General features: G+C 36.1%; 1 protein-coding gene across 5 annotated transcripts in view; it reads right to left on the reverse strand.

Annotated features, from left to right (window-relative positions):
- AP3B1 (adaptor related protein complex 3 subunit beta 1) overlaps positions 1-24076 on the reverse strand; it is a gene marked incomplete in the record, with an annotated part of 161665 nt that overhangs the window by 93741 nt on the left and 43848 nt on the right. For all 5 annotated transcript variants that reach the window (XM_055790735.1, XM_055790732.1, XM_055790734.1 and 2 more), the window contains 4 exon segments: positions 1069-1140; positions 1220-1274; positions 3870-3967; positions 6141-6302. In XM_055790735.1, the coding sequence (XP_055646710.1) occupies positions 1069-1140; positions 1220-1274; positions 3870-3967; positions 6141-6302 (387 nt within the window).

Raw genomic sequence — 24076 nt, forward strand, 5'->3', positions numbered from 1 at the left:
ACATTTTCTTATGTATATAACAGTAGTAGGGTGGCTGAAAAATATAGGACAACAAGAACTAAGATAATGAAAGTAAATCTCCCAATTTTTACTTCTTGACCTCTTCACTGTTATATTATCAATTAATATGGGAATTTATCAACTTTCAAGTATTTCAGGAGGGACTTTTCCTGAATAACACTGTCTTACTAGTATTCCCAACAGTTTTCATGATCATTAAATGCGGGAAAGATCTTTTTGCCTCCAACTGCCTCAAGTGTACTTAGATATAATGCTGGACTAATAAAAATATGATGGGTTGGGCATAGCCATCTTGGACCGCACCGTTCTGTACATGTAACAAGGGTGCAATATGGATGTAAAAGAAAAATAAGGAAAAAATTACGTTTCTTTAAAAAAACCTGTACCTTCCAATCCTAAACACAAGTGCCTGTGACAATCCAAAGCAAAACAAGAGGAAAGGCACATAGTAGTATACAATTTTTTAGCTATTGTTTTGTCAAGGATTTCACATCCATTAAAGACTAAGAATAGAGAAAACAAGAAAACAACAGCCTAAAATATGCATTGAGATGTGTCCTTGAGGAAAGCCTAAAGTACCTCTCATGTCAAATTCTGACTTCAAAGGGAATTTGGGACTCTTAACACTATCCCATTTTGTTCAGGGAAACAGATTTAAACTCTTTTAAAGCTAACAGTATCAAAGACTGTGTGATATCATTTCTCTATTTGAGAAGATTCTTCCTCCCATGAAAACAGCCGAATTCCAAATGTCTGAATGGCTGGTTAGATAAGAACAGTAATGCTCTGTATCACTGAAAGGTACCAAAAGCTCTAGGGGAAAACATAACCCATCTGGTACCAACATGGTAACAACAGAACCTTCAGATAGCCTGACAAGCCTGAAAGACACTTGTGGACTTAACTAAAAGCCGCAGCTCTACACTTCTTAGTAAAAAAAAACAAACCCAGGAACAGCACAGAATGGTGCATGTCATATCAGCGCAAACAGATCCTGTTAAACAGATTTGTCCAGCAGTATATAGACAAATACACTTTTAAACTCACCTTCAATGTTTTGATCATTGTTGGATCAGTTGATCTGACATAGAAACTCTTCAGATAAGGTTCAAACATGCCCTGAAAAGCAGAACATATTTAAGTAGCTCACCCATGTTTCATATAAAATGTGATTTAGAAAAAACTAAATAGGGTGTACCTTTCTCTGAATTGACATAGTGGCAATATTTTGCAGAACAATATACTGCACCTCCCTAGAATTTGAAAAGAAAACCAAGAATTATTCTGCAGAACTACAAATACAGAGAATAATGTAACATTGCAAAGAAAGTCCAATTCTATTTTAATCCAAAGTTAGTTACACATTTGACTTGGCACAAACATAGAAGGAAAAAGCTTATTGCCCACTGCTACAAGTGCATCATCTGCTTCACAGGAAGATGCATTATGAAATCAGGCTCTCATTTTTAAAAAGTTCAATACGCAAAAAAAAAAAATCACTGATACCAGTGCAATGGTGCGAAGCTTCTTGCAGCCTTGAGTCTTTGTTTAAACCGAAAATTCATTCAAAACATCACCATTCTGGCATCTCCAGAATTAGCTCACAAAACCATTATTATTTTGTCTACCATATTGAAATAAATATTTCAGGATGCCACAGTTGAGAACAAAGCCACATGGGTTTTATCTGTAGTGTGGAAATGACTGCATTAGTTACAAGAACTGCTAATGCCTGTACATCTAGCAAGATCTGGTATGATTTTTTTGGTCTTAAAAAAATTTCCTAGTCATTCTCAAAAACAGTCAGGATTTCTTGTGACTTAAAGAGTATACACAGGCAGGCATACACATCTATGAAAAAGCAGCATTTTAATATAATAGCCTTTGTCAAGATACAAACAACAGAATTATGTAATATTCTAAACACAAAACCATTAAATATGTTTCGAGGCTATTCTTATCATTAACGTTATTAGTTTAAAAGCCTCAGCAAGAGTGAGCAAAAAGAAATCTGGGTACTAGTCTAAAGCTTTTAAACAACAGAGTTTCTGCCATCAATTGCTTAGAAACTAATTAATAATTTACATGCAATTTTTCTGAACCATAAGTGCTTAAATTCTTTCATGATGCAAATCGCATCCTAATAGAGAAATCATCACATCCATTATTTCCGCTTATTCAAAACTGTCTGCTAACTCTGTGGTAATTACAGCTGTTGCTTACAAAGAAAAGTAATAACAGAGAAGTATTTAATATCTTTTAAACCTATTTTTATGTAATTCTTACATAGGTACATGGAAATAGTCAGCAGCATATGATGAACCAAGATTGGAAATAGCTGTGAAATGCTCTTCCAGGCACTCTCACCCTAACTAGATTATAGTGTATTTGACATTAATTTAAAGGCCATAGGCATATAACTTGAAGGGCAAACAGCAAAAGCTTATTTCAAAGTGGCTCTAATAGCAGAAGTGTTTCACAGAGACTGGCAACAGAGAACACACAAGCCATTCAACATAGGAAAATCACAAGACCAGCACCATTTTAAGTACTAGTTGAGGTACAGGAAAGATGTGACTTCTCTTTTGATGAAATATGAGTGTAAGTAAGCAACATGCAAAAATAATCCTTTCAGCCCATGAGTATGACTTTAGTTCGACACATTACCTGCATATATGCCACACCGCTTTGGGCATTTTACTTATCTTTGTATAAAGAGAATAAGAAGCATACTGTACTATAAAACCAAACACAAAAATATCAGTGATTCACTTTTATCTGAAATAAAAGCATGACCAAGCCCAATTTTACTTCTTTACCAACTTTCACATGACAGAGACATTATCCAAGGGTGAGCTGCAGAAGTTTACAGAGAAAGAGCTCTAACTTCTGTAAATCCAGTCACCATGAAGTCCATCTGAGTTATATTGTCAGACACAACAAAAGTGATTATTTTAAAAGCTTTTGTTTGTTTGACATGACCAACTTTAAAAAACAGATTATTTTCACAGTGCAGTTCAAGGCAAAAATACCATGTTTAGTTAGAAATTAATCTGAAAACATCTTTTAATATTTTGTCTCTTATCACTCCCTTCAAAGCTTTTCACACAGATATATGAAAGTTCAAAATTTCAAAACTGAAGGGAAAAGCCCTACTTTTATGCAGTAAACATTGGCAAATTATGCTAAAACTAGTAAATGCTAAGAAAAAAAAAAAGTATTATCAATCTTATGAAATGTGTAGCCAGTGAAACCTTCACAGGAAAGCAGACAAGGTGACACGGAAGATTATAAAAGTCCAAATTAGGTGACCTGAATGAAATACAAACTTGCTGTTTAAAAACAGTCCAAGGATTAAGGAAAAACAGGGGATTCAGCAGCATCAAGTGGCATTTTAACAAGTATGTTTCATAGCTTCTCTGTCAACAAGAAGTCTTCAATATCAAGTGCAGGACTGAAGACTTCTTTAGTGCTTAGCAAGACAGTAAGGAACTCCAATATAATTAAAATCCCAGTAACTTCCAATAATTTAAAAAAATCAAGAAACTAAGCAAACTAGTTAGTACAGCCTCTATTTGTATGCTAACTAGGCAGCTCTGATTCTTCTCAGAATGAAAGTCATAATTAAGAATGAAACACGATACTGAATGATCACTGGATGTAATAATGAAAATGATAGAATTACTTTTAATGATCATCATTTGTTAAGTAATATTAAAGAACAATTTAAAAATGAAACTCTGTACCAGTGCAATAGTTTCATTCTTGTAACTATAGCTAAACAAGTATGTACAAAAAACTTTCACAAAAAAGTAGACATAGCAATGTAAAGAACGGACTTCACCTACCTATTACTACGGAGCAAACGCACCAGTGACTTAGAAACAATACCAGCTTCGGATTTTGGCGCCAAATGCCAGTAAAGCTGCGCAACTGCCATTACCACCTAAAAGAATAACATTCAGACCAGCACATCAACTTCAAATCATCGTATGTATCTATCACATTTGCTTCAGACCTACAGAACTACCAGCTCACTCTTCTTTGGAAAGCCAAGTGCATGCATTTGAAATTAACAAAGCAGATTGAGGGAAAACAAATCAGAAGAAAGATTCTTTCGTTTCTAAAATCAAAGCTAATTAAGTACCTCTCATCCCTCCCAACTTTCATTGTATACTATAATATACAGAAAGACAGAGGAAGAGGGACAAAGAGAAAAAATGTAGGTAATTCAAATTGCAAACATGCTTGTATCGTTTTTAGTAAGTATTGCTAACATGAACTGTACAAGTCAATGCGGAAATACTGTTTAAAACTTCTGTAAGTTTGCGAATTTTGTGCTTTTATTTTTATTAAGTACAGGTTCAATATTACCTATTGTTTAGTTTCCACTTAAAATCTTTCATTCCATTATTCTACTAGCCAATTTAGAAAATGACTGTTACCTTTACTGGCAACTTCTAAGGTCTCAAATCCAACAGAAAGTAAAAACTACAGGGCTGAGTATCAACAATCCAGCTAGCAAAAAAGCAGAAGACTGACATACAAGCAACTTAAAACCCATGATTTTTTTTTTCTTTTCAAGTTTTCTCATAAGACAGATTATGAACTTCCTGCTAATGACTAAGTCATGTCACAACTGACCCTACAATAATGTCATGGTAAACTTTCTGTTCTAAAGAAAGCAAATCATAGAAAGGAGACTCCAAGTAAAGCCACTGTTATGACACCTGACTTGGTATCTTAAAACTTAGTACCAGTGAAACCAAAATTATTATTAAACAATAAAAAGCAATTAAAAACATCTGGGAAGAGGAAATAACTGGAAGATTTTTAGCAATAAACTAAAGGGTTCTTTTATTACTGACAAAAATCTGAGGTCAAAGTGAAAGTAAAATTTAATTGCTGATATATTCTGTGAATGGTACAAGAATTGTGTAATAGCAATTCAAAGCAGCATGGTTTCACTTGACAAACTGCACTTAAACATCTCAGTTAACTTCAATGTCGGAAAGTTAAAGATCATAAATGTGAGAATCAATACCATATTTAACAGATAAAAAGAAAAATGATTTATGGAACGTGGAGGATAAGCAACTGAACTTGTTCTCAGTGCAGTGCGATGGTAAACGTACTTTGTCTTTGCGTGAAATGAGGAAATACCATATAGACATTGAACAGTAATTTTAGCAAAAGGCTGTGCTGTAACACAACTATTACTGTAAAACTGTTTTCAATTTATTTCAAAAATATTCTGGCAGATTATAAGTGGTTTTGAAAAGAGTTAGATATTAATCAGAATCTAGAAATACATTCCAGGTGAGAAACAAGAACCTCATCTGTTTAGCTTATCAAGGACTGGTTGGGAGGTGACTAACCATGGTGCAATAACTTTTTTTGCAATGATATGAATACTCATTATCACTGGAATTCTTTTCCCAAAGACACCTAAACTTGATTAACAAGACAAACTGAGATAAGAAATAAAGTTCTGTGATCTGAGTAACATCACAATGATTCACCATCAGCATGCTTTTTTCTAATTCTAAAAATTTACCTGTATCCTGAAATCTCAGGGAAATAGCGCAGAGCATGTTATACTCATGATGTCATATCTAGCCTAGAACCCTCTAAGGCATCAACACTAAGAATCTTGTTTGGATGGACAACGAATTTATGCATGCAACTGTCTATTTTTGACATGTGAGACTCAAAGGAAAACACAACTTTGTGAACCAGTAACAACTATGATTTCCTTTGTGAATTTCTACCACCAAAACTGGCAGTTTGTGCCATCCTAGTTGCTGAGAACTTCAGCATTAAAAACTAGCTATGCTATAGTTATCACATGCTATAGCAGTTTGATTCAAATGTTCTTGTGTTTTCTCTAGTATTTTGTTCATCCTTAATATTTGGAGCATATATCACACTCGGTTCAGGTGTTTTACTTAGAAGCTAAGCAGATTTCAAAAAAGAACCACTGTACTTCTCCTATAAAAGTGGTGATAATGCTCTGTAGTACTTAAAAGAGGTGCAGATCTTACTTCTCAAACTTTGAAATTTTCTAGAAGCAAAGATATTTAATAGTTTAACATTTTAATAAAAAAGGAATGTCATACAGCAGCATTTCGGCTTTGAAGCAAGGGTTTTGTATTTCGTAACAGCAGCCTGTGATCTGGGTCCATAGTATAGGTGTTTTTCACTTTCTGAACCTTTTCTTTCTGTTCTTCATCAGATTGATAGAAGTTATTTTCATTGTATTCTTCCACCACCTCATCATCCTAGCAAAAGACAAAATGACAGAAACATATAAAATATTTGAATCAACCAGTTTTATTCATTAAGGAAGTAACATACAACACCACAATTTCCTGCAAGATCTATACATGGTTTTAAAAGTAGCTATTGGCTCTTCTACCCCAGTTTGCTCAAAGCAGTAAACATACTGACACAAAAAATAGCTTATCAATATATTCAACATTTCCTTAGAAATGAGATGAACTTCTAAATTAAATGTCTTCATTAACATTCTATGAACTAGATTAGGTATGAAAATTGGTCCTTTTTTGGACTTGAAGCCTATGATCCAAAACTTACATCTCTGAAGACAGCCAGTTGTTTAAAATTCCCTCTTTTTTAAAAACTTGATACAAATCATGTGCATTCCTCCCTCTCTAGCAATATATAAACTATCTGTGAAAATACCAAATCTCAAAAGAAGGGACAAGCTTTTTCCTTAATAAATCAGATGGGAAAAACGTTATGTATCCTGCGCTTGGCCTTCTCTGATAATACAAATCCTTCAGTTATATTTAAATAAAGTTATGAGTTATCAGCATAACGTCACTTTAAAAACCAACACAACACATGGGAAGAATTCATTACAAGTTTGAGATATTAGTATATTAGACCTCTCTTCTACTGCAGAAGACTAAATAAAAGAATATAAAGGAATATATCTGATTATAGAAACATGATAAAACAAATTTATGATTTTGATGTAGATAAAAATTATAGTGTTCCATTATGCTTATATTTAATTAGCATTAACAAGCCCACAAACATAAAGATAAATAAGATAGAAACCATCAGGATTAGATCAAAACAGAATGTCAGATCCCATAAACTGTGATCTGGATTACCAATACTGAGACTACTCAACATTAAATTTTTTTAAAAAAAAAATCAGCTACTGACTTCTGCAACTTGTTATATCCAAGTGTGTGTCCTTGCTCTCCTAAATTCTTCCATCTTGCTTTGTTACCAGACCATCCAACTAAGACAAAGAACATTACTGTGGCTAGCTGGGGTTATTCACAACGGACTGGCTGGCCACAAACATCAAGTGTACCAATAGCTCTGCTTGTCTGTCTCTCAAGTCCCTGTCCAACAATTTTAAGCAATATCCAACTCAACACAGCAGTTTTAACAGGATTAAGTCATACACCCAATTGCTGATTTTTTAAAAGACATAATTATTTCTGAGACAAATGTATCTTTAATTCTAGCTGGCACTAGCAAAGAAATCAAAAGTGAATGGAAGAATAGCTAGAAATGAAAATAAAGACTGATTTAATAGGTCTTCAGAAAACTAGGCAAGGGTAACCAAACCTTTGTTGCATGCCTTAGTTGAAACTCACGTGTAGTAAAAGAGCAACCCCATAAAAGTGTCTTCAGTGGAGGCAGGGGGGCAGGGGGAGAGAGGGTAGATGTGACAATAAATCAAACACATCATTTATTCTGTTTAGTACAATTTGAAATGACACAAAACCCCCTTCCCTTCACATTTCTTCTCATTTTTATTACTTGATGCCAACAGTGCTCTCAGTGTCCCACAGAATCCCTAGCAAGCTCTTAAGATTTCTTACATAGCATCAACCAAAGTCATTTAGTATGTTTACTTCTCTGTCTACACAACTTCTTAGCAGTCACCCTTTTAAATTAAAAACTCAGTACGCTAAATTGAGAGTACCAGTAATGGAACTTCTCCCATTGTCTACAGGACAGGAAACTCAAAAAACAAAATTCCTGATCCCAGTGCATCTCAACCATACACTGAAGAAGCTTCCTCTAACAGGAAAAGGAGAATTCAGTCTTCATTGATTCAGTCTTCAGTGTCCCTGCCTTGACTGCTAACAGGCATGCACATCATTACTATTGAACTCAACAGGAATAGAGTTAGAAATTGCATCTAACTCATTAATCACTGTTGTAAAAAAACAAACAGCTTGAGCTCTCACATTTCTTCCCCCCCCCACCCCCCCAAAAAAAATGCTGGTTACAAATATATTTGGAGCAGAGTTCCAAATAATTATAAAGCAACTTATGCCTCTTATGAAAATATTTTTAATTTAGATCCCATTAGAGTCTTTATATTGAATCACTTTCTTCACACCCCCACAGCAGAAGTATTAATGTGGTCTTTTCTCATGTATTTTACTGCAATCTCGGAATATTATTCTTCTCTCAATTCTGTTGAGATCTGGTATGCAATAATTATTTTCCAGACAAAGGATGATGATGACACAAAGGGAAATCAGTTTAATGAACTGAAATTCATTAAAATCAAGTTGATGAAGTTCTAATTAGTCAGAATTTGTACTCACAAGGACCTTACTAAGACAAAGAGAATATATAATACTGCAAGACTTGCACATTACCATGGAAAAGAAAAGTAAATTATTATGTAAGAGTCAGAATATTGAAAGATAAGAACCTGCAGGCTTCTCTGTATGCAAGAATCGTGGAATTCCTAAATTCTAAAGAATTTTAAATTCTATTAATCATCCCAGACATGGAAAGCAGTTAGCAGGAAATGTGAAAAAATTCTGCCACTTTCAACCACTAAAGCCTCAACCTGAACTGCTGACTATCCTCACTGCCAAAAAGAGACAACTGTACATTTAAAAACACAGAATCATTTAAGTTGGAAAAGATTCCTAAGATCATCAAGTCCAACCTTTTACCTAACACTGCCAAGTCCATCACTAAACCATATCTGTACATGCCACGTCTGTAAGTCCTTTAAATACCTCCAGGGATGTTGACTCAAACACTTCCCTGGGCAGCCTGTTCCATTGCTTCACCACCCCCTTGGTCAAGAAAATTATTCTAATACCAACTCTAAACCTCCCCTGGCATAATTTGAAGCTATTTCCTCTCATCCTATCACTTGACACCCACCTCATTACAATCTCCTCTCAGGCAGCTGTAGAGAGCAGTAAGGTCTCCCCTGAGCCTCCTCCTCTCCAGGCTGAACAGCCCCAGTTCCCTCAGCTGCTCCTCACAAGCCCTGTGCTCCAGACCCTTCCCCAGCCCCGTGGCCCTTCCCTGGACACACTGCAGCCCCTCTACGTCCCTCCTGCAGTGAGGGGCCCAAACCTGAACACGGGGTTCGAGGTGCAGCCTCACCAGTGCCCAGTGCAGGGGGACAGTCCCTTCCCTTGCCCTGCTGGCCACACTGCTCCTGACACAAGCCAGGGTGCTGCTGGCCTCCTTGGCCACCTGGGCACACTGCTGGCTCATGCCCAGCCGGCTGCCGACCAGCACCCCCAGGCCCTTTCCCACCAGGCCCTTTCCAGCCGCTCTGCCCCAGCCTGTAGCGCTGTGTGGGGCTGGTGTGACCCAGGTGCAGGACCCGGCACGGAGCCTTCTTGAACCTCATCCAGCTGGCCTCGGCCCATCGGTCCGGCATGTCCAGACCCCTCTGCAGAGCCTCCTGCCCTCCCGCAGAGCAACGCTGCTGCCCAGCTTGGTGCCATCTGCAAGCTTACTGAGGGTGCACTCGATCCCCTCGTCCAGCTCATTTGATAAAGGTATTAATCAGGACTAGCCCCAGTACTGAGCCCTGTGGAACACCACTTGTAACCAGCCACCACCTAAATTTAACTTCATTCGCTGTCACTCTTTGGGCTTGGCCATCAGCCAGTTTTTTTACCCAGCACAGAGTACTTCCATCCAAGCCATGAACAGCCTGTTTCTCCCGGAGAATGCTGTGAGAAACAGTGTCAAAGACTTTACTAAAGTCTAGGTAGACAATAAGCACAGCCTTTCCCTCATCCACCAAGTGGGTCATCTCATCACAGAAGGAGATCAGGTTGGTCATGCAACCAGAACAGCATGCCCTTTATACCAGGTCTACATCTTGGAATCCAACCAGGAAAGAAAGTATGAATGGGGTATAATGGAGAAAGCAGTACTGCAAACACTAGTAATTCTACTGCCGGCACAGAACTGTAAATAAGACTCTTGCCTTTGGAAGATGGAAGTCTTCCTCTTTTAACTATTAATTCTGAATCAACAACTGCCAGCTTCCAAAGATAATTTCCTGCATTTATTCTCCAGTCTTCAGTACCTGTATTGCACCTATGTTAAGGTGTGGGAGATGCTTCTTCACACATCCTTGAAGAAATGCCAGATAATGGTGGCACTCACATTTTACTTTCCCAGATTTCGAACTAGAGCTCAAACTGATGACAATTAGTACATAATAACAGCTCTATCAGAAAAAAAACCCCAGTACTCTCATCCTTTTTGACAGGGGAGAGACAGCGTGACAGTTCAGGGAATAGATTCAAATGTTCCCATGGTTTCTCTTGTCCTTTCAATCACCCTGGATGCAGTTTCATAGTTGATTTAAGACTAATCATGCCATTCAAAGTTTGTTATTTTGTTTGGTTTTTAAAAGCACAATTTATTTTCACCAGGATCAGTAGAATGATCTGGCTCACTTTGTGGTCATAGGATCACTAGAACTGCTAACATTTTCAAAAGCAGTAGGTGGTAAAGGGAGGAGGACAAAACAGAGGCATTGCTTTTCAGTGACAGTCTTTAGTTAAACTGCATTAAGTACACTTAACAGTTTGCAGTAGCACATGATTTGTGTAGTTAATAGCTTTTCTAAATTGCAAAATCACTAAGAAGTTCAGAATCCTGGGAGAAGGAAATGATTAAAAACTGAGACCACTAACATTCCAGGCTAGGAACTGCAAATGGACTCTGTGTATTCCCACCTGTTTATTTAATCCAGTAGAGAAGTGAGTACTTTAGTGTGAAAACATGTGTAATTCTTTTTGAAGTTATTCCAGACATACAGAGAAAAGTGAGTATTTTAGTATGAAAGAACATGTATAATTCTTTTTTACGTTATTCCAGATATAGTTTAGGGCCATCTTCATAAAGTATTAACAGCTTAAATGAAGAAACTGCCAGATAACAAGTTCCATTAGCCTGTTTTTAAAGTCACTAAGTAAATGAGCTAACATTTAACTGAGATCTTGCTTGAAATTACGTTTAATATGGCACTAAAGTTGAGAATGTGCCTTCCATTCAGGGTAAAGCATATTATGTGAATGCTACAATTACCTCTAAACAGAGCTTCACACATCCACAAACTCAAAGTAAAACTTCCCTGAAATCCAAAGCATGAACATACACTATTTGCCCACTCTACCAGCCTTAACTCCGTCTTCTATTCAAAAGTTTGTATTCCTAGATTAGGTATAACTGATTTTAAAGTTACAGAATTCAGTTTCTCTCCTCAGATGCATGAGGAAATACAATCATAGCTTTTTTGATTCCTGCAGCAGAATCTTTGGCATATGATTTCAGCCATCTTCCAGAGCCTATACTAATGTTTCTAAGAACTGCTCTCAAAAGAGTCTTGGATAAGCTAAGTTTTGAACTTAAAAGAGTTTTGGGACTATTCACTAGTCAGTTAATCTGACTGCAATACCAAACCACGTTAGCCAACCAAGATCAGCAGTCCACTTGCTATATCATGAACAGTATCCTTGAAAAAGGGAAATGGTAGAAAATGCACAGAACAGTTTCCTACTTCAAAAGATTAATGATGTATCCAAGAAAGATCTTAAATCTTGATCTTGTGTGTGAAGGTGCCTACCTAAATCCTTCCATGTGCTTCACAGATGGATTTCAGAACACTAGAATAGACCTATCTTTGGTCTATCAGACCAAACCAAAAATTATCCTCAAGACTGTTCAAAAGGGCAAGAAGATGAGAACTGACAAGTTTCTGACAGATGAACAGACCTCAATCAATCACACTTGTTAATAACTACACACTGGCAGAAGTATCCATCCTGTCCACAACAGGAAGTCCATGAATAAGATACAGGTATGTCAGCAGAGGTAAAGCTTGGCATGAAGACCTGCTAGTGGTCTGAAAAAAGCACAATCTCACATGGCAAAAATATTTGAGAAATTAAAGTGTAACTGATATACTCCACAGTCTGGCTGGAGAAAGGCCTTAGAAAGCAGAAAATCAAGTTTGCCACAGAGATCTTCAGGTACTAACTGAATTAGGACCAGTTAAAATTTCTGTCTTAATAAGTCAAAAGGAGTTGAAGACCCAAAGAATAAAGCAATCTGATCACCCACCCCATAAATAATGGCTCCCTTTCAAGTACTAACCAGCCATCCAAGTATACCCACACTTTCTTAGGTAGGCTGCCATTATAACCAGTTGTGTGATAAAGACTTATGCTACTGTAAACGGACCAATGGGATCTAATAATGACCCGATGGCCATGTGAAAGTAGGGGAATATTTCAAGTGCCTGTGTATAAGTATTTAGTGCCATTTTATACTCCCTCAAGTATGACAAATGCCTCCATGGGTCTGGCAGATCCTGAAGGTATGGAGCTTACAGGAGATCTTTAACAACTGAAGACTAACCAGGGCATCTTGTGCCATTTAGAACACTAGACACATAGATAAATGAATCATATCCCAGTTTCCCTAAAGCTTAAACACTTCAGACACTTCCCCTGCTGTAGGAAAAAATTAATGAAGCAAATCAAACTTTTCCTATTTAAAAATAACTATTGAATCTTTTGTTGCTATGTGAAAGAAATTAAGTTTCCAGCACTTAAACTCTTGCCAATGTTCTTGTGTGCAGAGTCACTGGAAAGCAACAGGCTGAGGTTTACAACATAGGTGAGAAAATCTGGGTCACAGTACCAGAATTCCTGTTACAGTAATGGTTACAAACTGTAGCTATGCCTCAATGAACAGAAAGCAAGAGGTGAGTTTGCTGTCACCAGACCCGAATAGTGTGTTCTGTGTTGTCACAGACACAATGCATTTACAACTTTTCAGTCACAAAGTCAGAAAGAACGAGTATTTTAGAAAATTAATTTCTCTCTTCCACCACACATAAAATATAAAGATTCTGGTAACGAAATAGTGGTCTGGGATATGAGATGTATTCTACCAGGAAAGAAATTGTAAGGAGGCTTCCTGAAGAACTGTGCAGTTATAGGACCAGGAGGCATATGCCTATTACTGCCTTCTAAATTAAGTTAAAATAGACAGAACAGTTTCATCTAAAAGTCAAATACAAAATGTAATGATAGTGTGATCTATAAATAATAATATGTAGCCTATATTATTTATATAAAATTCACACAAAATTATCACACTACCAACATTCTGTCACTTCAACAAGGATCAGACCTGCTGCTCCTACACAAATCAAAAAAGACTCACAATGTAATGAAGAACCAATAAAGACTGCAAGATCATCATGATATTACTATAATGTTTTTTAATAATATACTTTTTACTTCAATTATAACCACAGCCTATTCATTGTCACTGGGATAAGAAGGTAAGAAAAAGAAAACCTGAGGTTCTGCTTGGATTTGTAGAACTATGCAGGTCCAAAGCCACTGAAAGAGACTGGGACTCCTACAGTGCCCTCTTCCAAAGATCATTTTTTACATTACAACCTTATTCAAATGAGTCTGCTGGACTTATACTGAAAATGTAATATATTAATACAGTTATAGAAAAGATATTATTACATAATTCCAATAAATTACAATGGAAACTGGTACTTCAGTTTTAAGTTTTAGATAAAAGCTATCATGTCTTGGTCAAATGAGATTTCATGGTTCCTTGCACACAATTATATTTGTGGGGGTTTAAAGTTTATTTATCTAAACAGATAAACATGCTTTCACCTAATAGAAATTGAAGTGAATATTAATGGAAATGGTGGTCGTGATAAACTGAAGAAATTTTTGTGTCACACTGTGAATTAGTTTTTCTGATTCTACCCCCCACTCTATAACCCTCTTACTGGGCTAACAGTCACATGACATTGAAAACCAATCTATTTTTCAAATGTAAGCATCTACCAGGAAATGATATAACCTGAGAAAGGGTTTACAATGTGAGTGTCATTGAAATTTCTTATCAGACTTTCTATAATTCCATGGCCAATACAGTCTCAAACATCTATTAATACAAAAGGCCAAGAGACACATGAAAGAGGCAGATTGAAAATCCGTGACCTAAAAATGCCACAAAATAGTAAGATAGGAAGTTTTCTTTGAAAACTCCTCCCTTTTCTGCCTTCACTGTGTTCATACAAGTAGACACTTACCAATTTTAAAGAGTATTGACCAAACCCAGGGCATTTTCACACAAGAGGTATCACACGAATAATTACTTTCCCACAGATTTCATCTTACTGGGACACAGAACTTCTGAGACATTTTTGAGCTCAATTAATCCCTGTGCTAAAAAGGCTTTGAATTTTCTTCTGTCACCAGGTTGTTTCAAAGAGGTCCAACAGTTAAGGGAAGGGAGGAGTGCAGGACAAGGCCTCAAGGACAAGAGTCCAAGTACTGATAGCCTGATGAACAGAGACTTGTTAGAACTTGTAGGGCACAAGCCCTGGGAACAAAGGAGCAAGCTAACTGCAGACCCTTGAGCTGTTGCAGTTGAGATGGCAACCAGATGGACAAAGAGGAACAAACAGCCAGATAAGAGAACGGATAGTGCCGATAAGGAACTTTATTAATTAAGAAAGCCACGTAGGAAGAAACCCCCTAATCTTAGAATAGAAATTGTTGCTATGACAAGGTAAACTAATCAGTTCCTATTGCTTTAACGGTGTGCCTTAAATGTCAACCAATCAGTGTTTTTTATGTTTAAGATTTAACCAATCAGTGTGTAATATGTAGAAGATAGAAATGTATATAATTGTAAGAAAATCACTAATAAAGGGACAACTTGCTTGCATCAAGCTGCGTCCCGTCTCTTCATTCACTGCAGAGGAGTACTGCTTTTAGAGCTGCATTTCATAAGACCTCAAGACTGTGGCAAAGGTCTCACGTTCTGAAGTTGTACAGTTCCACGACTTAAAATTATTTGGAGTTTAGTATCATCCAAACCCAGGTGATCAAGACAGTTAGCACTACCAGTAAGAAATGACTGCATCAGCACGTGGCAATAGTTCACAGGTGCAAGAAATAATATTAAAATTAGGTGAGATTATCAACAGTACTTAATTCTTTAGCTTTAAAACACTAGCTTTAGTCTCAGTTTCATTCCAACACACAAGAAAGGCATTGCACAAAATCCTCCAGTATCTTCTTGGTATTCCCAGCAGTTTTACTGACTGATGTTGTAACATCCCTGTAAACAGCTATCTTCAGGCAACTTTGAGGCATTATTCTGTAAAAGGATTAGTCTTCCAAGTCAGCTTATATTGTGGTATCAATAGCAACTGGAATTGCATGTGCCATACTCACCAAAACATTTTCGCATTTATTTAGAAAAGCTAAATTTTAATGGGGCTAAGCAACCCACAATAAAATTCTACTAGTATGGGGAGATTTTATACACAATTCAAAAAAATTTTCTATATAAAAAGCTTCCAATTTGTAAATATAGCAAGCTTGATACCTCAGCTACACAAAGGTACTAAGACATCTATTCAAGCTTGAGAATCAGACTGTCAAGTGAAATTTAACATCAAGGCACTTTGAGTTGCAGCATTGTTCTTAGTTTTACTGTCTGGCATACATAAAAGCTACATGATAAACAATAAATAGATCAAGCTTCATTTGTAGTTTACTATATTTTTTTCTTGTCATATACATTAAGACTATATCCCTGCACAGTCTGATTTAAACAATACCCTCTATAATCCCAGTGCAGATGTGCATGTTTATTTCATTCTTAAAAAAAAACACAAAAAAACCCCAAACCACAAAATTTTTCCCATATAGTATGGTATGTAAACTCATTTATTACATGAAAAACTCTTCAAATACTGTTCAATCCAGCCTCACAGTGGCCCTTAAAAACTCACTTAACTATTCATAACAATTTTGAATACAAACTCAAAAATGTAATGATTTAAAAAAGTGAAAAACTAAAAATTAAAATTCCCAAAATGTTCTTCAGAAAGTCTGTAGTCATCAAAGTTTTATCCTACAGTTCTGAGAAAAGAACAGTGCACAGGTGGAAGTATGGGTTTGAGGACCACTGCACATTAAATTATTCCCAATATATCACAATTACAGGAACATCTGTACTAAGTAACTTCATACCAAACCAATATGAAAACTCAAGAAGTGTTCAAAAGCTTTCTCATTTCTACAAGCAGCAGCAGCTAAGTCTAGGACTGCTGGCTAAAAATAGGGACTAAGAGTTAAATATGCTCCAGTAATTAACATCTTTCTGCAACAACCTCGAATTCCCAATTATTGTTGTTACAAAGTCTCATGATACTTACAGCCAGAATTAAAACAATCAATTATGATTTTTAGATCACTTTCATTTATTCAAAACAGTTCCACTCTCCTCAAAATCAAAGTGAGGCACAAAATAGCTTTCTCTTACCACAACAAACACACTCATTTCAACAGTGTGTGGAAAAAGTATGATAATGAGAGTGCAAAGACAGATTTGCAAAGCAAAGAACAGAAAAAACATTTAGAGCACAAGAGAGGAAGATGAGAAAGTACAAGGAAGAATGAGAAGGGATAAAATAACATTGCAAAAAAATATAGAGAAGGAGCAAAGATGAAGAGATAAAGGGAAAAGACATCATCTGCTTCTGGCTAAAAGTTCCCCTTTTTTACACCCTCCAAGTCCAAAAATTAAAGCGGAATTTGGAACTTCTATTTGTAAGTTTGGTTAAATGCTTGAGCAGTTTCTAGACTTTTTATGATAGTTAAGGTTTAATCTCAGTTTAGATTTCATCTCAGTTTAAGTATCTGAAGAGGCAGAATAAGCCATTCCATCAAGACAGCAAGCATTTATGAACCAACTGTCGAGCAACAGTATCCTTCCATAGGGTTGCATAATAAGTGAATTATAAAGAAAAGCAGGTAATTGTTAGTTACTTTGGGGCTGTAACCAAGAAAAGGGTACTACATGCTCTAGAAGTAGTAGTTACCACCTGTCATGGATTATAAACAAGGTATGGAAGAACAAGAATCTTAAGAGAGATTCAGCCTGTACAGAACTGTAATGGTTCACAAAGCACCTCCTTTTCCAGTGTTTCTCATATACTCTCTAGTTACACCAAATCATGTCTACTTACTCCTTAAAGTGACTCCATTCTCTCTGGAAAAAACATAGGTGATTTTATAAGTAAAGTCAAAGGACAAAGGGATCTTTGCCATTTCCCACACATGCAAACACACTCACATCTTTATTTTTGATTTTTCTTTATGTAGCTCTAGGATTCTTTACAGTTACTAAAATGTTTATCCAATATTTAAACCACATTTGGACTACAGCCCTAGCTCTAGATGTTAGTTAGAAGCCTCAGGTTTTCAAGACACAAAATTACTTGAGATCTTCAAAGAATGTTAACTGTACCTAGACTGGCAGGCTGGAAGACGAAAGTCTGTCATCCTCACCAGAAAGTCTGCCCTACTAATCTAAACACAACCTATGAACATTAAACCCTGTATCGCAGGATTTTTTCCCTTCTTCCCGGTGCAAAAGTAGGCAAAGGAGCTGAAAGCACCTTAAACCATCTGTTGATTTGCTTCAGTGATATTCTCAGACCAACAACTGGTAGTATACTTATACCGATAGTGAAAACCATGATGAAAAAGCATGTGTTGCTACCATTCAGGACTAAGTTACCCCCAGCTTTCTTGTCTGGCATTTTTCCAACCACAAACTGGAAAAAGCTTGTGGATATACTATCAAAGAGATGGATGATCCATGACAATTTGAAATTTTTTATATTTACTCTTCCCTGTGGTCCTCTAGGTACATGCCATAACCAGTCAAGAATTCTACCTGATATTACAAACAGAAGAAGTGTACAGGCTCAGAATCAGGAGACTAAAACTTCCGCAGAGCAGGGGTCTGATCTCATATAGGTCTTCCTCAAACATAGGAAAAATAAAGGTTTGCTTTTGCAAAGAGAAGCTAAGGAATTATAATTATCCAGAGAAAATCTTAGTAGAAAAATGAAAAAGCCATACAAGTTACTAGATGGGGAACAATATCCCACAGACAGATGCCCAGAACAGAATTTATGAATACTTTGGCATCCAGAAGGGCCTTGAAGTATTCTAAGAACATTAATTTCATAGTGCTCACACAATTTTCTATGAGTAAATATAATTGCAATGGCCAAAATCAAAGCTAGAAATTTTGGTAGCTCATGGGCTGGTGGGGGTCTGGTACATCTGATATATAAATTAGAAATTACTAGCAGTTAAACAGTAGATATTTAGACTTCTACAAAAATATTTCAGTGTTTCCCTCCAAGTAATTTTCATCTCTGTAAATCACTAGACAGAAATAAAAAGCAATTTTAACAATCTATTTGCAAGAGATGACTAGAATGCCTCTTATCCTATGTATAAATAATAATAAATTCCTCATCCCGAGTCAAAAAGGCAAGACTACAGCATTACATGGCATATACAGAAACAGTCAAATTTATGGGAAAATCAGGGGTTGTTTTCATAATTTGAGTGGATATAGATGTCCTAGAGAACTTGCCTACACAGATTCTACACAGTACTGCTATTCCACTGCAGGTCTGTCATGGGACAAACTGAAACCACAGCAATATACTTCGCTGCAAAGATAAATGGGATTTTTATCTGCAGACTGTACTTCTTTTTTTCCAGCAGTAAGTGCTTGGCAGCCACAAAGCAAGCCAAATCAGTAAATTCATGTGGCTCAAATTTAATTCTCCCTGTCCTTTCAGTTATTCTTCTGCTAGATCAATTCCTTTACCCCGTTTGCCCTAGAAGCACTACCCCTAACACAAAGGAAGAGAGGGAGAAGATGGAGGGAATGTAAAAAGACAGTAATGCTCCCTTTCTGTGACAGAAGAGACTATTATACAGTGGTCATTAAAATAATCTCAATTATATTCATAGTGACCAGAAATTTTTATTCAGAATTTCGAGTAATCGACTTTCCACAATCAACTTGAAGCCATTTTTTGTCTAAATCTATGCTCTAAGTTATTCTCACCTTATTAAGTAGTAACAGTAAGGAAAAATAAAAATGGTATTACAGTAAAATAGCTGTCCAGTCCATTTCAGGCCCCAGATGCTTTACCAAATATCTTCAAGTAACTGAATTTATATGAAACATGAACACCTCCTTATGCCTATCTAAAAGAACACAGCCAGATACTATTGTACTCTGACAAAAAGGGCAACAGTAACTAAATCCAAAATCCTCCAATTCAGATGAAGGACTCTGAAGGGTACACTAAGAATGGAAGAAGTAAATAGTTTAACACATAACTTCACTGTACACTGTTTTCCACTGTTTTCTTTAAATTTTTTTTTTGCTTTTATCAGCCAAATTGGGCTCAAATAAATCTACCCATCTATGTAGTTTCACACTTGCATCTGCAGAGGACAGCTGAATGGAAGTTGAAAATAAGATGACTGCTTTTGATCTCTGGGGAAGAAAGTTTTCTGGCCTCACAAATCTTTTGGGACGGGGCGGGGGGGGGGGGGGGGGGGGCGGGGGGGAGGGAAAGGAAATCAGCAATCAGCAAAACTGTTACCTGGTAGAACCACACAGCACAAATACTTATAATGAAACTACAGTAAGGTCTACAATGTACTAACACATAACATATATTGATTTATTATATCCTAAAAAAACTGAATGCAATTCACAGTATTTTTAAATGTGTTCAACTGTCTATGTCTCCTTACTGATCATATTGCAGGAGAGCATGATAAAACTTCTAAATCCTCTATCAAAAGGCTGAGAACAGAAGAGAAATGTGTATTCAGGCTGATAGCTTCCTGTTAAATAGGTAAATTACTTAAAGTGATAAAAATTGAAACAGCTAAAGTACTTTAAAAAGATTCTGTACGTAAATCATTCATTTAATAATGAATCAACCTGAATACACCTTTCCCTTCTTCTGTTCGCCTTCTCAGTATAGGCTTCACAAGTTTTATTATACTCTCCTGCAATAAACCAGCAGAACTGATTCAGAGTACTCGTCACTGAGTTAACAGCTCTACAAAAGTTAAGGGTCTACAGTATTCCCTGTATGCTGTGCTTGAAGCTTTACATTCACAATTACAGTTCACTCAATGCTCACCTCCAACATGGGGAATGAAAAAATAAGTATTTAGAGCACTATCAGACACTGCTTAGGAAATCTTAAAGTAGCCATTAGGCACCAGATTCTATCACATATAACCATGACCTTCATGGAATACAGTAAGAATTTGGAACTGTAAGATGCTAAGAAAACACTACAAGCACAGGAAACATTTTAAAGGATTTTAACAAAATATTAGAGATCACAGGACGGCTGAGGTCAGAAGGAACTTCAGTATTTTGTCAGAGCTAGCTAGCACAAAAATAAATATTTTCAATGTGTTTCTTCTCATAATTCCTTGAGAGCCAGGCTACTTCCCATGAGTCATGGTTTTCGGTATACACATACAAAGACTTGCTATTTTCTTGTAAAAGTCCTTAATTTAGGTTATTCGTTTCAGTCTTAATTTCTGCACCACCTGCCAGTCCCCCACTGCCCTCCCTCCATCAGTTATGTCGAATTCTGAGCACTTTAAATTGAGCAATACTTCAATAATAATCCTAAAAGTGTAAGCTTGAGACAGGCTTCTCATAAATACTTGTTTATAAATAACTTTTTTTCACGACTGAAGCCCTTGACCAGAGTTTATCAGTTTTTTCCAATCTTAACTGAACACCAAGAAAGTTTATTTCTGTAATGTAATTGTCTGAAACAAAGCTGAGCAGACCTGAGAATCACTGTTATTTTGCAAAACTACAGCTCTTAGCTCCATTTTGCTCTCTACAATAACCATAAAAACTTCTGACCAAGTCAGCTGTTTTTAGAAGACATCCTCCGAGACAGCACATGCATTTGTTGATGGATCTATATACCAGGACAGCTGAAGCAGTCGCTACCTCCTGTGATCCTCATCTCCTTGCAGAACAGGGATGGCTGAACATCTTGAAAATCAGCTCCTGAACAGCTAGATTGCAACTCAATGCATTCATAGAAACAATGGTAACTGTGTTTTAAACAACTTTATAAATTAGGCTGCAAGCTGTAATGGTTCAGCTGTTTGCAAACACTTGGCAGTCCTGACAACTCCTGGCAATAAGAGCAGGGCAAAACATTTAAGCTAGGATGCATTACAGTGTTAACTGCCATCAGATATGTTGCTTCCCAGAAAACTTGAAATTGTTCTTCCCTATTAGTCTTGAGCATGCATTTTCACTCAGAATATGAGTGTATTACAGGAACGAGACATGTTCAAGCTGAATACAGTTCATACGGAAAAAAGGTTATTCCAAAACTGCTATTCACATGTAACTACTTCAGAAACACCCTCTAAGTATTACAAGACAAGTAAGATAAACACAAGAACATTTTCTCACAGCATTCATGATGACAAAAACTATTCTTCAGAGAAGGTAGAGAAGGTAAAAATAGGAATATAAAACCACATATGCTTGGTTAATGGGTAATTTGATTAAAGGTCTGCAATAATTTTGAGCATATTGCTCAAAAAAGGATTTTTCTCCTTAACTGCCAAGTATTCCAAATTTTTCTTTGTGTTTCTAAATGCACAAAAAATCAGTTCAAAACATTACACTATTCCCTGTTGGGAATTAACTCAACTTGAACAAAAGCAGCATGTGCTTCTCAAAAAGGTAAATTTTAGTGAATAAAAATGCAAATATGCATTTTAGCAGCCTTGAATTTATTAATCTGATAGGTTTAATTTCCATTTTCCTGCATCAGCTTTATTTATAAAGTGTCGTGCCCTATAAATATGCTGTTATTTTCTATAGTCAAGCACCCTCTTAACAAATCTTCTCATTAATATGTAAATTTAAAGTCAATCGGTCTTCTCCCTGACAGCACCATGAATTCCTAGTGCACTGTATAATCGGCTTTGACTTGGCATCCACTATTTATCATCAAAGATGTCAGTTAGAAAAATTATGGAAAATGCATTGCAATTGATATGACTGCAATCTACTTTGTCAACACTTAATTGTTCCTCAAATCATACATTTACATATAAACAGCCTAAATACTGATCCATAATGATGCAAATAAACTAAATTAAAATCTCTTCTAGTACACAAGATGCCCTGTTGTATGATGAGTTCATTTAAGAACCTATTGACAAAGGCATGCATTTCAACTAGCCCCAGAAAAAAAATCTGCTAATTTAATTGCTGAGTAGGTAGGCAAACTAAATTTTGCACTGAAACTCATGAAAATGGAAACAAAGTGTTACTAATACTACACCACTGATGATCAATTTCAGGCTGACACAGGCAGTATCATTACACAAACCTTTTATACTCCTAGAGCAGAAGTCACAGCAACAACTGTCATTCATCTAGCTTCACTGAAAAAATGTACATTAAAGTCTTACAGAAACCGAATTCCATCAAGACCTCCAAACTCTCAGTCCAAGACAGGAGGTCATCCTCTTCTACTCTTCCTTTGTCCAAATACAGACTAAAACTGGCTTAAACCGATTGTGAAACTGTAGCTTTAGGAAAAGCAAATTATCAAGTTTGATACTTGCTAAAGGTCAGTGAGAAAAATGCAAGTTACTTCATTTCAATAAGCAACATGTAATAAACACTCTGCCTCAAGAACGTTAGGAAAACATATTAAGTGTCCCATTGTCTAAAAATACTTCCCTTATTTTAAGTAGTTTCTCGGAAAGATGTGTCATACTTTCCTAACTTTCATCTGAAACGAAAAGGGTGTTCCAGAACTCAACTGGTAGTGCCAAAATATGATTCTATTTCAGACATTTTTTGCGATGTCTCTAGTTTTCTGATCATTATAACCCCCTGCTTATTTAAGAAATGAACGTAATTGTAAACTAAATCAGGCTGAAATCAGCCATTTGTCCAAATACATCTCCTAATGATTATTTTCATGTAATAAATTATGGAGATATTAATACTCAACACCACTGAATTTCAGTCTGATTCCTAGGCAAAGGGAATTAAAAAACAGTGTTTGAAAGAATTCAGCGATTGCTGGTGTAATTCTGTATTCCAATGCTGAAAAACAGTAACCTTTAAAAAACTGTTATTTTAAAATAACAATTTTATTTTAAAATAACAATTTTTATTTTAAAATTAAAAAAATGCTTATTACAGACCACAATAATCTGCACTGAAATAACGGTGTCTGAACAGATGTGTTAAGACACATTAGCTGAGCTATACCAACAACTACTTCAAGCTAAATAAATACAGATAAGTAAAATTAAAAAAAAAAAAAAAAATCAAAAGATGAAACTTTCTCTAAGGTTTTATATTAATTACAAGTAGGTACCCCAAACATCCTTTTATGGAATTGTAAAGTCCATCTCCAACTACTGCTGTAAAACACTATATATATATGTGTGTGTGTATATATATGTATACACACGTATATAAATGAATACGTACATCTTTAAATATTAATTACAGTTTTACCATTATTTGAAACTAAGGGCAGTAACACCCCCAAACCTGTAAACAGCACAACCAACCAGAGCTGTGGAGCAATTTTATGCATTCCTTTCCAGAAATATTCTGTATTTTAATTAAAATTGTCATTCAGAGTTAAATACCTATTGAAACCTATGTTGATAGCATCAATTTCTTAAGCTGTGTTCTTTTTCGTTGTTATAAGTGATAGGATTTGTATTTTGAATATCCTTTTTTATAATTTTAAAGGGTATACTCATATTTATCCAGTATAAATGAAAATACCAGAACC

This window comes from Falco peregrinus, chromosome Z (genome assembly GCF_023634155.1).
Source record: "Falco peregrinus isolate bFalPer1 chromosome Z, bFalPer1.pri, whole genome shotgun sequence".
Classification (NCBI taxonomy): domain Eukaryota; kingdom Metazoa; phylum Chordata; class Aves; order Falconiformes; family Falconidae; genus Falco; species Falco peregrinus.